The sequence below is a fragment of the Astatotilapia calliptera genome, chromosome 16 (genome assembly GCF_964374335.1).
Source record: "Astatotilapia calliptera chromosome 16, fAstCal68.1, whole genome shotgun sequence".
NCBI lineage: Eukaryota > Metazoa > Chordata > Actinopteri > Cichliformes > Cichlidae > Astatotilapia > Astatotilapia calliptera.
The window spans coordinates 8,659,209-8,673,866 of record NC_137437.1 but is presented as its reverse complement, the minus strand read 5'-3'; the positions used below and the strand labels follow the sequence as shown (position 1 = coordinate 8,673,866).

The window sequence follows — 14,658 nt, the reverse complement described above, 5'->3', positions numbered from 1 at the left end:
GCAAACAAATCGGAGCTGAAAGCAGCCAGGACTCTTGGGATTCCTGTAGTTGTGTTTCTCTCCTCTCTTTGAACTCTTGCAGAGTCTCCTGCACTATTTTCCAGACATACTGCTTGTTTTCATACACCTCTGTGCAGTTTTTCCCAGAGTAAATAACAGCCAGAGGTCTCCTCACTTCTCTGTTGTATATGGACTGTTGCGAAACAAAGAGGGGATGCAACACATAGTAAACATTGCCCTTTCCCAGAGACGTGTTGCTGCCATCATATTGAAACTGATCAATGTTCCCCCCACACACTATTAGATACTTAAATGGAGAAACCTCATGAACACAAGCATGCTCCCACGCACAGATTTGCACACAGATACAGACTCACAATATCTTAGTCGACTGCTGTCTCTAAACATGTCATGTATCATTAATACTCTGTCCTGCTCAGTAACATTTAATATTTATTATTTAGTGGTACTTATGCATATGTTGGTTGTTGCTATGGTTTGCCTGCTATGTTGTTTCTTTTTAACAGGCGTTGAAGCAGATGTTCAGTGTGTTTTCAACAATTCTGATTGCTGCACTGCGAGACAGGGCAAGCAAAAAAAGTTCCATGTCCTCTTTTTAAATATTTGGTGTATTTTCTGTTACTTGTTATTTTGGGAATACAAATTGTATTTATGAGGTTTACAAATTATTGCAATTTGTGTTTTCTTTTTAATGTTTTTGGCATTTAGCCACTCAAATAGCCTGGTGTGGAGTCAAATCCAGGCCTTGGCAGTAGATTTTTGTCGTACGGGCTGCCTGCTCAATCAATCAACAATGCCAGCATCCTGCATTCTGTGTTTTTTTTTTCTTTTTTTACATTTTACAGAGAGCCACATTTTTTTCCTTCATATTTTTAAAGGGTGCACATTTTCAAGATTCAATCAAATAGAAGTGCCTGTAATTTAACATTTATTGTTCATGTCTTGTCCCACAAGCGTAATCACAGACAACAGTTGATTCTGTGACTGCTGATTATAACTACGTTGACAGAAAAACTAAAAACTGTATAAAAGTCTGTATTGTCACTGCAGTTACAGAATGACTGAAATCTCAGTGCTAGGAGGTTTTGTATATATGTTATAACATCATCATATGAAACTGTATGATGTCAGTTTTGTTGGAACAACACTAACTTAGGTATCTTGATTATAAATTAAACTAACATAAGCATCAATTACACAGTAAGAACAAATTAATTGTGCCATAAATCAAGGATTGTATTGATTGCCTGTGTGTATTCAGCTTATCTGGATTAGGTGCTGCATAAAATATTCATCTTAACTCTTACATACTGATTGTAAAAGGAGAACAGAGACAATTGGATGGCTGATTTGTAGATGACTGTTTTTAGGCCCAAGTTTGTAGTTTTGGCCATTAAAATGTAAATCTTCTGGTTTTAATTGTGATAGATATGTTTGGATGGGAGACGGAGAAATCAAAAGTGAAAAGTACAAGAGGTTGTGTGCACAAAAAGAGGGAGGATATCATTCTCCAGGGAGCACAACAGTAGATGGGAGGTATGGTAGAAGGAGATAAATTTGTTGTATGACAGAAAATTCTGATTAGACTGCTGCAGGAACCTGATGATGGAGATCCAGATGCATCCAGAGGCAGAGCTCTGTTTTCCAGAGCTACTGAACAGTTCCTGCAGGAAGCCGACACTTCACTGGTCCAAAACGGTGCTCCTGAACGTTGGGCTTTCGTCCATCTCTCTGATCACTGCTGCTCTTAATCTGTTCATCATCATCTCAGTCTCCCACTTCAGGCAGAGATTAACCTCTCAGATGAAACTAAAGTTCAACTTTTAGAAAATCAAGTTTAGTAATTAGTTAGTAAATTAGTTAAGTAATTAATGAATTATGTCAAGATGAATGTCCTGTGTGTACTTCATCATGACTGTATAGGTTTTATTTCCTTAATTGCACCATGCCTCTAATAGAACATCTTCATTGAAGATATTTTGACATGATTAATGTGTAATTTATAATTTTCTGTCTCCCTGCAGGCAGCTCCACACTCCCAGTAACATCATCATCCTCTCTCTGGCTGTCTCTGACTTTTTTGTCTGTTTTTTGTTGATGCCGGTAGAAATCTTCAAAAACACGGCCTGCTGGGTATTTGGTGATCTCATGTGTTCACTTTATACTTATCTGAGCTGCATTCTTATCAATGCTTCATTTGAAATGATTATTCTCGTATCAGTTGACCGCTATGTGGCTATTTGTGACCCTCTGCATTACCCCACCAGAATCACTGTGCCGAGAGTCAAACTCAGTGTTTTTCTGTGCTGGCTTTATGCTATTTTGTACAACATCATCTATACAAAGCATGCCCTGATAAACCCAGGCAGGTATGGTTCCTGCTATGGAGAATGTGTTTTTGTTGTTGATGATATTATTGGAATTGTTGACTTTGTTGTATCTCTTATAGTTCCAGTTACGATCATCGTAGTTCTGTATACGAGAGTGTTTGTGGTGGTTGTGTCTCAGGCTCGTGCCATGCGCTCTCATGTTACAGCTGTCACACTTCAGCAGCCACTGAATCAAGCAAACAAATCTGAGCTGAAAGCAGCCAGGAACCTTGGGATTCTTGTAGTTGTGTTTCTGGCGTGCTACTGTCCATTTTACTGCTACTTTTTTCTTGCAGGCAATGATCCAGCTGCTTCTTCTGCATCTTCTATCCTCATTGTTTATTATTTTAACTCTTGCCTAAACCCATTAATGTATGCACTGTTTTACTCCTGGTTTAGAAATGCTGTTAAACTTATCATCACTCTGCAGATATTAAAGGCTAACAGCAGTGAGATCAACATACTACAGAGATAATGCGGAGTGACTTGACTAACATCTGCTATATAAAGATTTCAAATCCAGTAAATGAATGTGTCCATAGTCTGGAAATATAAAAATACTGTCTTCTATGTATTGAGATGTGTATGAATTCAGTACGATAAAATTTGTTTAAATGTTAACATTTAAGTTAACTTGAACATGAAGAGCATTCAGCTTAAGCCACTTTCTATTTTATAACCAATAATGACATTGACTTTGGCTGTGTTTCTTAAACACACATTGATTTACAGCTGTGTTGTTTTTCTAGCTCTGATACAATTGTATCATATGCTTAATACCAAAATTTTTTTTTCTCAAAAATCAAAAGTTAGCTAACTATTTCCACACCTATGAATATGGCTAATATATTAATTAGCATCTCAGTAAATGTTACCTTTTAAATATATCATAACAGTTTTGAGGAAAAAGAAGGCAATCATGCTAAAAATCCATCAATAGAAGAGAAGCAGGTATGTAGGTTGTTTAAGTAGATTGTTTTATCTAGTTAATAAAAATGTTTTTTCTAGCTTTAACTGCTGTTTTTAATGAACTTTCAAGATAATGAAGTTGACAAATATGTAAACTTCCTTGAGAAAAAGTAAAGAATTTCCATGAAGGAACTGTTACTAAAATATAGTTAAAAGTAGAAACTGATAGCACACCATTAAACATGCCCTGCAAAGTTTGCCTCCCCTAATTTAGCTGAGCTGAGCTATGGTAACGTGGCTAACTAGCCTTACAGTTATGCTGTTTTTTGATGCATTAGCATTGCAGTCTTCTTTCAAACCTCACTTTTAAACTTAGTATTCTGTAAACCTCAGGTGGGTTACGTTTGCATCTGGCAATAAATATCTATATGTACATAATTTTTCTGTTGTAAGGATAGTTGAGACTTGCTAGAGTCTTAAGCTACTTTCATTTTCATTAATGCTTTATAATGGTACGAAACTCCATTTACATGAGGTCAAACAAAATACTTAACAACTAGTAAGTGCCTGAATTAACTATGAATTACAATATGAAATAAGTATTAATAAAACCTCCATTAACACACTCAAACAATGCACTTATATCTTAATCATTATATATATATAAATGTGCTTCTAAATACTTGAATCACTTATTTAGACTTTGTACATTTTACCATGAACAAGTTATATATGAGTTTATTAATCAAGAATAAACATTTATATATTTGTTTATAAATTACACACCAAGGATGAGCAACACTTTATAAATGATCAGAGGTGGAGGAAGATCTCAGCCTGGGCGTCTATTGTCTTGTGTAGTCTGGAAGATGAGTGGATGGCGGGGTGGGTGGAGTTTTCTCTGTGGTGGGGTCGTGTGGGCTAAGTCCTGGGCTCTGTGGGGCCAGGCAGCGCCGCCGAACTGTGCCCCGGTCCGGATGGGCCTGGGCCCCCTTTCCCTGGCGGGTTGCAGAGTATGGAGATGCCTACTGGGGTCAGCAGGGGAGCTGGCCCCAGGGAGGGGTCACTTGCCCCTCCCTTCCTTCCTTTCACCCCTGCGTCATTGCCCACCTCTCAATTTTAAATACACGTAGACACTGAGGGCTATCAGGACAGGCTATGCGCTTACCTGCTGCTCTCTGGCAGGTAGCTCCATGTCCTCCTAGGTTTTAAATGCACCTTAGAACACACATGCATCAACACTACATATGAGCGGGCAGAAGAAGCTTTGGAGTCTTTACACACCCCCGTTCTCTGCAGCCTGTCGGAGTGGGGGGGCTAGGAGGAGGAGATGGCCGCCCGATCAGGGTCTGGAATGTGGGGCCTCCCTGCTGCTGCGGAGTCAGGGCAGTCTGCTTCTCTCCACCCCAGAGAAAAGGGTAACACTACCTGGCTTGGGTGCAGTTTCCCCCCCTCCGAGGGCGCAGCTGGCTGCCGGCGGAGCTCACGGGCAGCCCCCCCTCCTGGCTTCTGCTCCGCAGCTACTGAGTGATCCCTCATCTGGGACTCTCCTCAGCTCTTTCTGGGACAGTGGCGCGGCTGCCCCTCTGTTGGTCTTCCTTGGTTTCTTGTGTTCTGAGGGCCTCTGGATGTCTGGAGTTTTGATCGCCTCCATACCTGCTTCATGCCCTGGAGGACGGGGCAGTGGCTCCCCACACCCTCTAACAGATCATTACATGTAGGAACCTTTTAAATACAAGCGTGCTCATGCTCACAGGTGTACACACGGGTGCTCACACACACAAACTACACCCTTTTTGGCTCCTACCTCAAAGCACACTGTGCGCTGTTGTTTTTCCCTTTATCCCCGTCCCTCTTCCCCGCTGTTTTTCTTTCCCTCTTTCTTTCTCCCCTTTCTTTTCCCCAGTCAAGTCTGTCCCGTATTTAACAAGTGAAAATAAAATAAACAATAAAAGGTGAATCAAATTGACCATTACGGCAAGGCTGGGATGGTCAATTTGGTAAAGTAAATCCGTTGGGCATCTTTCTTTGCCTTTAGACAATAATTCTGATGGCAGAAGAGCCAAACGGGACAGGCAAAAAAAAAAAAAGGGTTCATTAATAGGAAGGGATGTAGAAGTGAAACCATGGGTGTGGTCTGTACAACAGTTGGTCCAGTTTCAATTTCTTTAACACTATGACTTTGTGTTAAATGATTATGCCTCTTCCTGTTAACCATCATTTGACACATTGTTGTTATTGTGACCAGAAGATCTCTTTTTTTTTTTTATCCATGTCCACTTTCTTTGAACCCAAAGCCTTTCTTACTCCCTCTTCCCATGCTGCACGTGCCTTATCATAATTCTCTTTTGCTTTTTGATGCAGGGCTTGTATTGTATCATTAGTTGGGAGTGGTGCTCCTGGATGTGTAGTGAGAAATCCTTTTTCCCACGCCATCCAGACATCATCGAAGCATTTTTACGATTTTGCCCTTTTTTTCTTCTCCGTTTCTCATTCCAACATTTGGCATTTACAAAGTCCTTGAGGTGTCTCATATTGCTGGGAGCTGCTAGTTCTTCTTCATTGAATGTTGCAGGGGTGGTAGTAGCCATTGTAATTTTTCTTTTATATTTCACTCTTCCTATATAATTATACCTTAATTATTTTGTTGCTCGTGTATTCATTTACTGTTTTTAATTTGTTATTACTTATTTCAACATCATCTGTTATTTTATTATTCTTCCAATTATTTTCAATTTCTTTCTTTCGTTGCTTAATCTTTTTTTGAATTGCCAGTATTTCTTTATGCTTTATCACTACTCTTTGTTGATCAATCAATTAATTTTTTTTATCCTGTCCTTAATTTTTTTCCTTAAGTTCTTACTCAATGAATTTATTTATTGTACTTGTTTTATTTATTAACAGTAAATGGACTAATTCTATACTACTTTGATACTACTTTTTCACTTTTATTCAGCCCTCCCTCTCTACAGGTTTTACACCTTTTAAACAAAACAAGTACCAAACCAAAAACAGACAAATACATACCACAACAACTACACGTAAAATAATCACATCGTGACGCCTCTGCCTTTCTAAATGGAGGGATATTAACTGCGCGTGTATGTAAGCGTGTAAAACCTGCAGATAGTCAGATTAACATTTTGTCTCTATCTGCCATTCTGCAATTTATTCCATATAAACAATAACGTGGCGCACAGCGTGACGTGAAAAAAGGCACATACCTTTGACATTGCGTGACGAACTCTGTATTTCTCGTCCACACTAAACGCAAAAAAGGAGTTTTTAAAAAATCTCAGTTTTCGGTGATTCGAAACGCCGTTTACGTGTGGACGAAACAGCTGCGTTTTCACAAATACCCGTGTAGGTGTGGACGTAGCGTAAAAGAGTTAGTAGTTTATTTCATTGCTACCTGTAATTTATTGCAGATTACTTGTATTTGCTTAATTGTTTACTAAATGTTTGAGGTGTGAAATAAACTGCAATGGAGCAAAATATGGGTGTTTGTGGTTGGAGGATGTGTGCGTGTGCACGCGGGTGCGCGAACATTTTTCTTGTAAAACAAAGGGGGGCGCAGCAAAAAAAGTTTGGGAACCACTGCCATAGACCAAAAACAGTGACAAACAAATACATACATTTACACCCCTATGCTCAAAACCATATTCGGCTTGCTCCTTACTTATTGAAAAAATCTGTGTATATGCCCCGTTTTTTCCCAAGTTCAGACACGGGTTGATTCTCAAAGAAAATAAATAGCAACATTAATTTGACATAGCATAGACCTTGTTAGCTGATTGGAGTAAAACCTTAAATTGGAGGAACAGGTCCAACTTGCCTACACCAAGTCTACTTCCTGTGTGCAGAGATGTGTGGAGTCTGTAAAAGTCCTTAAAGGTTTCAAGTAAAATGTCCAAAAGTCTAGGGGAATGTGTCTGTGTGTGTGTGTTTGAAAGGGGACAGCAAGTTCAAAATGGCGTGAGATTTCTGTTGCAGCTGGCCTACCACACTCTGTTTTGGAGCACGGGAAAAAATCAACTGGTCCATCAACAGGATTGGCTCATCATCAATATCAGATCCAATCTAACGCATTTAACAAAAAACCTGACCTGTCAACGACAGTGTCATAGGACATACTGAGTTTGTAAAAATTAACACTTCACAATTTGTTAGCAAATAAAAAATTACTGCTTGTAACATTAACCATGCTTACAATTGAAAATAAAATACCAAAATATGTAACACTCTTTTTAAATGCTTCTTCAGTCTTCTCTCAATAATTTAAATATTTACAATTTCAATCACATTCTGAATAAAAAATACCACTGCAGGACATTGCCTCAAGTTTTCTTTTAAGCAAAATAAAGTATAGCTTTCTACAAAACATTGTAAACTATTTCTTCAGTAAATGTTAGAAATATTTTACTCACAGTGAACTCATAAAAAGTGAAAATAAATAATGAACAGGTAAAATAATTTGCTCACCGATCTCACAAGAGGACATTTTAGAAATGACACTCTCTCTAAGCCCTGATTTTCTACGACCAAAAATGCAGAGAGAATCAGAACTAGTTAATAGTAATTACATTTGAACACACTGTTTTAGCAGTATACATGCATAAAATAATTTTTAGTATCTGCAGTGAGTGCTAACTCTTCTTTCTGTATCATTTTTGTAAGTTTTACTGTGAATCTCGGTGTCCTTATTTTGTGCTAGTGTGCTCAGAGCTCATGTGGCAGCCACCAGAAAAGAGGAAGGTCTGTGCTCTCTCAGATGGAGATGGCAATTGGGACAATGCACCAACTACTAGAGATATTAGAGGAATATTAGAGATTGGATATTAGGGATGAGGTCCACAGACTAACCCTGATAGGTCCCCTTCTTCACTTTGATTGCTCCCTTCAGCCAGTTTACTAATAGTTTATTGTAAGAACAAATTATGTTCACCAAGTGAAAGTTGCATTTGAGAATACAATAGGTGAAGTGAAATTGGAGTGGAGCAGGAACTCCACAGGTGAAGCAAATGCAAAGAAATCAAAATTGCCCACATGAGAGAAAGACAGAAATAACAGGAGAGAGGACTGGGAGAGAGAAAAAGAGGCACAGCAGAGCAAAGGAAAGAGAGGTTGAACAAAATAAATTAGGTGTATGACAGTCCAAGAGGTTGTGCAGAGAGAAATAGGAGCGAATTCTACAGAGCATGAATGAGAGGAGGAGACAGATCAGACGCAGAGATAAATCTGCTGTATAATAATGAGATCAGGTCAGAGAGCTGCAGAGGTTGTAGTTGTCTGATGATGGAGATACAGAAAGGAGCTGAGCTCTGTTTTCCACAACTCCTCAACAGCTCCTGCAGGAAGCCGACGCTTCGCTGGTCCAAAGCTGTGCTCCTGAACATTGTCCTGTCCTGCATCTCTCTGCTCACTGCTGCTCTAAACCTTCTCGTGATCATCTCAGTCTCCTACTTCAGGCACATATAATGTTTCTAAAACTTAAACTGTATCTTCATTTAAAAAGTTTAACACCATGATTTATTATCTAAATTGAAATTAATTTGGCACATTCTTGGTCAATTTAAACCACAATATTTAATTTTTATACACCTTAATGTCTTTGTCTTACAGTCTTAATAATGGACCTTTTTACATTTTAAAATTACTAATATATTCTTTTTTGTTCTATTTCAGGAAGCTTCACACACCCAGCAACATCCTCCTGCTCTCTCTTGCTGTCTCAGACTTTCTCATGGGTCTCTTGCTGATGCCAGCAGAAATCCTTAGAAGCATGACGTGCTGGGTACTTGGTGATCTTATGTGTTCTGTTTATTTTTTTCTGACTGTAAACATTACCTGTGCTTCAATAGGGAACATAGTTCTTATATCGATTGACCGTTATGTGGCTATTTGTGACCCTCTGCATTACTCCACGAGAATTACTGTGGCAAGAGTCAAACTCAGTGTTTGTCTGTGTTGGTTTTATTCAACTTTCTACTGCAGTCTTTATACGCAAGAAATGCTGATTGAACCAGGCAGGTATAATTCCTGTTATGGTGAGTGTGTGCTTGTCATCAGTGATTTTGCTGGAATGGTTGACCTTATTTTATTTTTTATTCTTCCAGTTTCTGTCATCATAGTTCTGTATACAAGAGTATTTGTGGTGGCTGTGTCTCAGGCTCGTGCCATGCGCTCTCATGTTACGGCTGTCATACTTCAGCGTTCATTGAATCAAACAAACAAATCTGAGCTGAAAGCAGCCAGGACTCTGGGGGTTCTTGTAGTTGTGTTTCTGTCATGCTACTGTCCATTTTATTGCTACTCTCTCACTGATAAAAATGCTGTCAATGATCCAGCTGCATCTTTTGTGATCTTTATCTTTTATTTTAACTCTTGTATAAACCCTTTGATCTATGCCCTGTTTTACCCCTGGTTTAGAAATGCTGTTAAACTTATTATCACATTGCAGATATTCAAGCATAACTCCTGTGAGGCCAACATACTATAAAAAGACTATGAACCCTGCTCCAGTAAACTGCTTTAAATCAGGAAATGGGCCCATGTGGTAATCTACTGCATTAATTACAGAGGGGGAAAAAAGCATTTTTGACCACTTCAATTCCACGAACACTAGCATTCAAATTACTTATGCCAGTAATCATCCACAACTATTTTCAGTTGCAGATGATAAAGGACTCAGAAACTTTATTCATGCAAGCCCATATGACAGAGAATGTGCATCTTTTTGCTTTGCATATTTTAATTTATATTTTATTGTGTTGTGGTTTGCAGTGTTTTGTGTTGTTTCACTTTAAATTTGTTTAAAAGGAAAAAGCTGAAATTTAAATAGTTAGGAGTTGAAATGCAAATAGTTGGTTTTTGTATTTTATAATTTATTTATTACATTTTACATGATGTGAATAAATAAAAGTATCACCCAAGCGAAAATATAACAAAGTGCGCCATACAGTCAAATGCCACAACGAGCAATCCCTTTCACGTCCCCATAGCATAGCTACCCGGAAGCCATTATGTCCTAAACTGCACCTAGCTGCTACTGTGGGGATACTTCCAGGCCTAACCTGGGCTTACCATAGAACCAAGTTCGCCAGAGCTCATATTATATTTTTACATGTTGTGGAGCCATTTTTGGGAGCATTTCAAGTTGATATACATCAGTACAACCATTATAGCCCAAATTTTAATAATATGTCTGCATTAAGTGCATAGTACTTACATAAATTGCAACAAAGTGCAATAAACTACAAAAAGAATTAAAATTGTTTTTTTTTTAACATATATTTCTAGTTAGAGAAATTTAAGAGGCTTATCCCTCAAAACTGTAAATACAAAAAAGTTGCACAAAATAGTTTCCCACCACAGGAAATTTATTTTAAGTGTCTTCATATTATTATTTCTGAAATACACCAATTTTTATATACTGCAGCAAAAACGAAAATAAATATTATAATGCAAATTTGCAAAAAAAAACAGCATATGCATCAAAATAAACTATTTTCAGCAGTGCAATATGAGTCCTAAGCATCCCAGAAAATTCTTTATTTATCACATGCATAGTCATACGAGCACAACACACAGAGAAATGTTTCTTGAATGCTCCTTTGACTGTGCAAAAAACAACATTATATGCAAATGGTGTTAGAGGAATGGCTGTAACCCATATCCCTTATAATATAAGAGTAAATGGAACAACCAAGGTTAAAAAATAGTCCCAGTAATGCAGCGTATGAGAATCACACATTCTCTCTAGCAGGGATTACACCTGCCTAGTTGAATTGGATTATCTGTTGCAAACACACTGCTATAGAAAACAGAACAAGGCTAAGAATTGCTGACAAAATTGACCAATATTAGCACATGCATGAAGACAGACATGTCTGTCTGTCTTCCGAACTTGTCCCTTTGGGTCCCATTTGGAAACACTGTGGACAGACCACTCAAAGTGCAGGGCCTATTGCCCATTGGTACATTATTGCTACCTAGTGGTATTAGGTGTAGTCTAGAAATTTTGAAAGAAAAAAAAAAAAAAGCTACTCTTAACTACATTACCCACATTAACCATTCATTATAGAGTTGATTCGGCAGATTTTTACACTAGACATCCTTCATGACATAACCCTCAAAGGATTTACGTTTTCTCTCAAGCTTGAACCAGGGATTGTTTGCTTGACAGTTAAACATATAAATCACTACACTATGGATCAAATTGCCTTCAAAAGGGATAAAAAAAAAGTTTAGTATGACTTGGAATGTAGCTCGATATCTTTCACTTCGTGAACAGTTTTGCATCAATCCATCCATCTTCTTCCACTTATCGGTGGCTGGCAGGGGCAGCAGCCTAAAGAGAGAACCCCAGACCTCCCTCTCACCAACCAACTCCTCCAGCTTGTCCAGGAGAGAGCATCCCAGTGAAACACTAGGACCATCTCTGAATTGTGGCCACCGCCCTTACATCTTATACACAGAGACAGAGACAAAGAACATTCCACAAACTCTTACATGTTGGCCCCTCTTGGGGAGGGGGGGGGGGGGGGGGGGGCTATACCTTCTCCCTTGCAGAGAGAATTATTACCTCGTTTTCTGCTTGGCCGTCACCTAAGGACTTACATCCCTGATGTGATTAACACAACAGAAAAGAAACCTGCTTCCACAAACACCTAACACAGAATGTGCCTGGGATGCATCATTATCAGATGCTTGAACCACCTCAACTGGCTCCTTTCGATGTGGAGAAGTAGCAGCTCTACTCTCAGCCCCTCCTGGATGGCTGAACTCCTCACCCTATCTCTAAGGGAGAAAGAAACCAGCCATCCTTCAGAGAAAGCTTATTTCCGCTGCTTGTATCCATGATCTCATTCTTTTGGTCACTACCTAAACTTTGTGACCATAGGTTAGGGTGGGGACAGAGATCGACCGGTAAATCAAGAGATTCACTTTTATGTTTAACTGTCTCTTCACCCTTCAGACTGGTACAGCGTCTGCGTCATTGTAACCACAGCACGAATCCGTCTGACACTTTTTGTGCAAAATATAGCTTCAGTTTCATGATCTTAGTTGTTTGTTTGTAATAAGTGGTTATTTTGGGTTCTGTTGCCTTCCTATCAGCTTGAAGTAGTCTAGCCATTCTCCTCTGACATCAACAAAGGATTTCAACCCAGAAAACTACAGCACACTGAATAATTTTCTCATTTCAGACCACTCCATAAACTCTGGAGATGGTTGTGCAGAAAAATCTCAGTACATCAGTATGTCTCTGAAATACTCAGATCCGCTGGTTTGACATCAACAATTATGCCACATTTACTCATCTTTTTTTCATTTTTTGATCCTCGGTTTGACCTCCAGCAGGCACCACCTTGATTATATCGACATGCCTAAATGCTTTGACTATCTCTACTTTTAAAATTAGGCTTAAAACTTTCCTTTTTGCATATAGTTAGGGCTGGATCAGGTGACCCTGAATCCTCCCTTAGTTACCCTGCAATAGTTATACAGGGAGTGAAGAATTATTAGGCAAATGAGTATTTTGTCCACATCATCCTCTTCATGCATGTTGTCTTACTCCAAGCTGTATAGGCTCGAAAGCCTACTACCAATTAAGCATATTAGGTGATGTGCATCTCTGTAATGAGAAGGGGTGTGGTCTAATGACATCAACACCCTATATCAGGTGTGCATAATTATTAGGCAACGTCCTTTCCTTTGGCAAAATGGGTCAAAAGAAGGACTTGGCAGGCTCAGAAAAGTCAAAAATAGTGAGATATCTTGCAGAGGGATGCAGCAGTCTCAAAATTGCAAAGCTTCTGAAGCGTGATCATCGAACAATCAAGCGTTTCATTCAAAATAGTCAACAGGGTCGCAAGAAGCGTGTGGAAAAACCAAGGCGCAAAATAACTGCCCATGAACTGAGAAAAGTCAAGCGTGCAGCTGCCAAGATGCCACTTGCCACCAGTTTGGCCATATTTCAGAGCTGCAACATCACTGGAGTGCCCAAAAGCACAAGGTGTGCAATACTCAGAGACATGGCCAAGGTAAGAAAGGCTGAAAGACGACCACCACTGAACAAGACACACAAGCTGAAACGTCAAGACTGGGTCAAGAAATATCTCAAGACTGATTTTTCTAAGGTTTTATGGACTGATGAAATGAGAGTGAGTCTTGATGGGCCAGATGGATGGGCCCGTGGCTGGATTGGTAAAGGGCAGAGAGCTCCAGTCCGACTCAGACGCCAGCAAGGTGGAGGTGGAGTACTGGTTTGGGCTGGTATCATCAAAGATGAGCTTGTGGGGCCTTTTCGGGTTGAGGATGGAGTCAAGCTCAACTCCCAGTCCTACTGCCAGTTTCTGGAAGACACCTTCTTCAAGCAGTGGTACAGGAAGAAGTCTGCATCCTTCAAGAAAAACATGATTTTCATGCAGGACAATGCTCCATCACACGCGTCCAAGTACTCCACAGCGTGGCTGGCAAGAAAGGGTATAAAAGAAGAAAAACGAATGACATGGCCACCTTGTTCACCTGATCTGAACTCCATTGAGAACCTGTGGTCCATCATCAAATGTGAGATTTACAAGGAGGGAAAACAGTACACCTCTCTGAACAGTGTCTGGGAGGCTGTGGTTGCTGCTGCACGCAATGTTGATGGTGAACAGATCAAAACACTGACAGAATCCATGGATGGCAGGCTTTTGAGTGCACTGTAATCCCTAACAGTTGTTCTAGCTCATAACTAATAAGCTCATAACACTCAAATGTCGTTTTGTAGTTGAGCAAACTATAAAGTATTGAGCTCTGTTGGCTTTTATGCAGCTTTAATTCAACAGGGCTCAATATTTTTTAGCTAATTTTTTTGGAACGCTCAAAAAGTTTAAGAAGCATATATTAGTGACGTTCTGGTGGGTGGAGTCTTGTCGCTCCTTCAGGAAAGCTGAGTCAGCCATCTTGAATTTACCTTGATGCGGGGAAGATTTGGCCAGCGTCATTAATTAATTATTTTTTTAATTAAGTTGAAAAATATTGAACATTTTGAGTTTATTACTCCCTAATTATAAGTTGAGGAATATCAACATTTATGAGTTAACATTGAGGTAATTTAAGGCAACTGCAACTATAATTTTTAGTTAAACTTAAAACTTTTAAAAACATCACTAAAAAATTGTGTAATCTGTTACACAACAATTTTTGAGTTCTGTGAACTTATTAGGTTTTACAGTGTGTCCTTGCAAAGAAAGGTGGCTATATTGGTCGCTGATTTGTTTTTGTTTTGTTTTTGAATGTCAGAAATGTATATTTGTGAATGTGGAGATGTTATATTGGTTTCACTGGTAAAAATAAATAATTGAAATGGGTA

The 14,658-nt window shown here is 39.1% G+C and overlaps 2 protein-coding genes across 2 annotated transcripts; both read left to right on the top strand.

Annotated features, from left to right (window-relative positions):
- Positions 1-204: 204 nt before the first annotated feature.
- LOC113008535 (trace amine-associated receptor 13c-like) lies at positions 205-2,871 on the top strand. Its single transcript, XM_026146005.2, has 2 exons — positions 205-1,805; positions 2,046-2,871. Exons 1-2 carry the CDS (start codon positions 1,624-1,626, stop codon positions 2,863-2,865), a joined length of 1,002 nt encoding a protein of 333 aa, XP_026001790.2. The 5' UTR covers positions 205-1,623; the 3' UTR covers positions 2,866-2,871.
- A 5,720-nt stretch (positions 2,872-8,591) lies between these two features.
- Positions 8,592-14,011, top strand: LOC113008456 (trace amine-associated receptor 1-like). The gene is made up of 3 exons (XM_026145887.2): positions 8,592-8,767; positions 8,985-9,718; positions 13,836-14,011. The coding sequence occupies exons 1-3, from the start codon at positions 8,592-8,594 to the stop codon at positions 14,009-14,011; spliced, it is 1,086 nt and encodes a 361-aa protein (XP_026001672.2).
- The last annotated feature ends 647 nt before the right edge of the window (positions 14,012-14,658 follow it).

Excerpts from the sequence above, each read along its gene's own strand:
- LOC113008535 (XM_026146005.2), top strand. The coding sequence starts at position 1,624 with ATGATGGAGATCCAGATGCATCCAGAGGCAGAGCTCTGTTTTCCAGAG. Across the intron at positions 1,806-2,045 it reads ATCTCAGTCTCCCACTTCAG|GCAGCTCCACACTCCCAGTA; the intron begins GCAGAGATTAAC and ends GTCTCCCTGCAG.
- LOC113008456 (XM_026145887.2), top strand. The coding sequence starts at position 8,592 with ATGATGGAGATACAGAAAGGAGCTGAGCTCTGTTTTCCACAACTCCTC. Across the intron at positions 8,768-8,984 it reads ATCTCAGTCTCCTACTTCAG|GAAGCTTCACACACCCAGCA; the intron begins GCACATATAATG and ends GTTCTATTTCAG. Across the intron at positions 9,719-13,835 it reads GATCTATGCCCTGTTTTACC|ACTCCATTGAGAACCTGTGG; the intron begins CCTGGTTTAGAA and ends CACCTGATCTGA.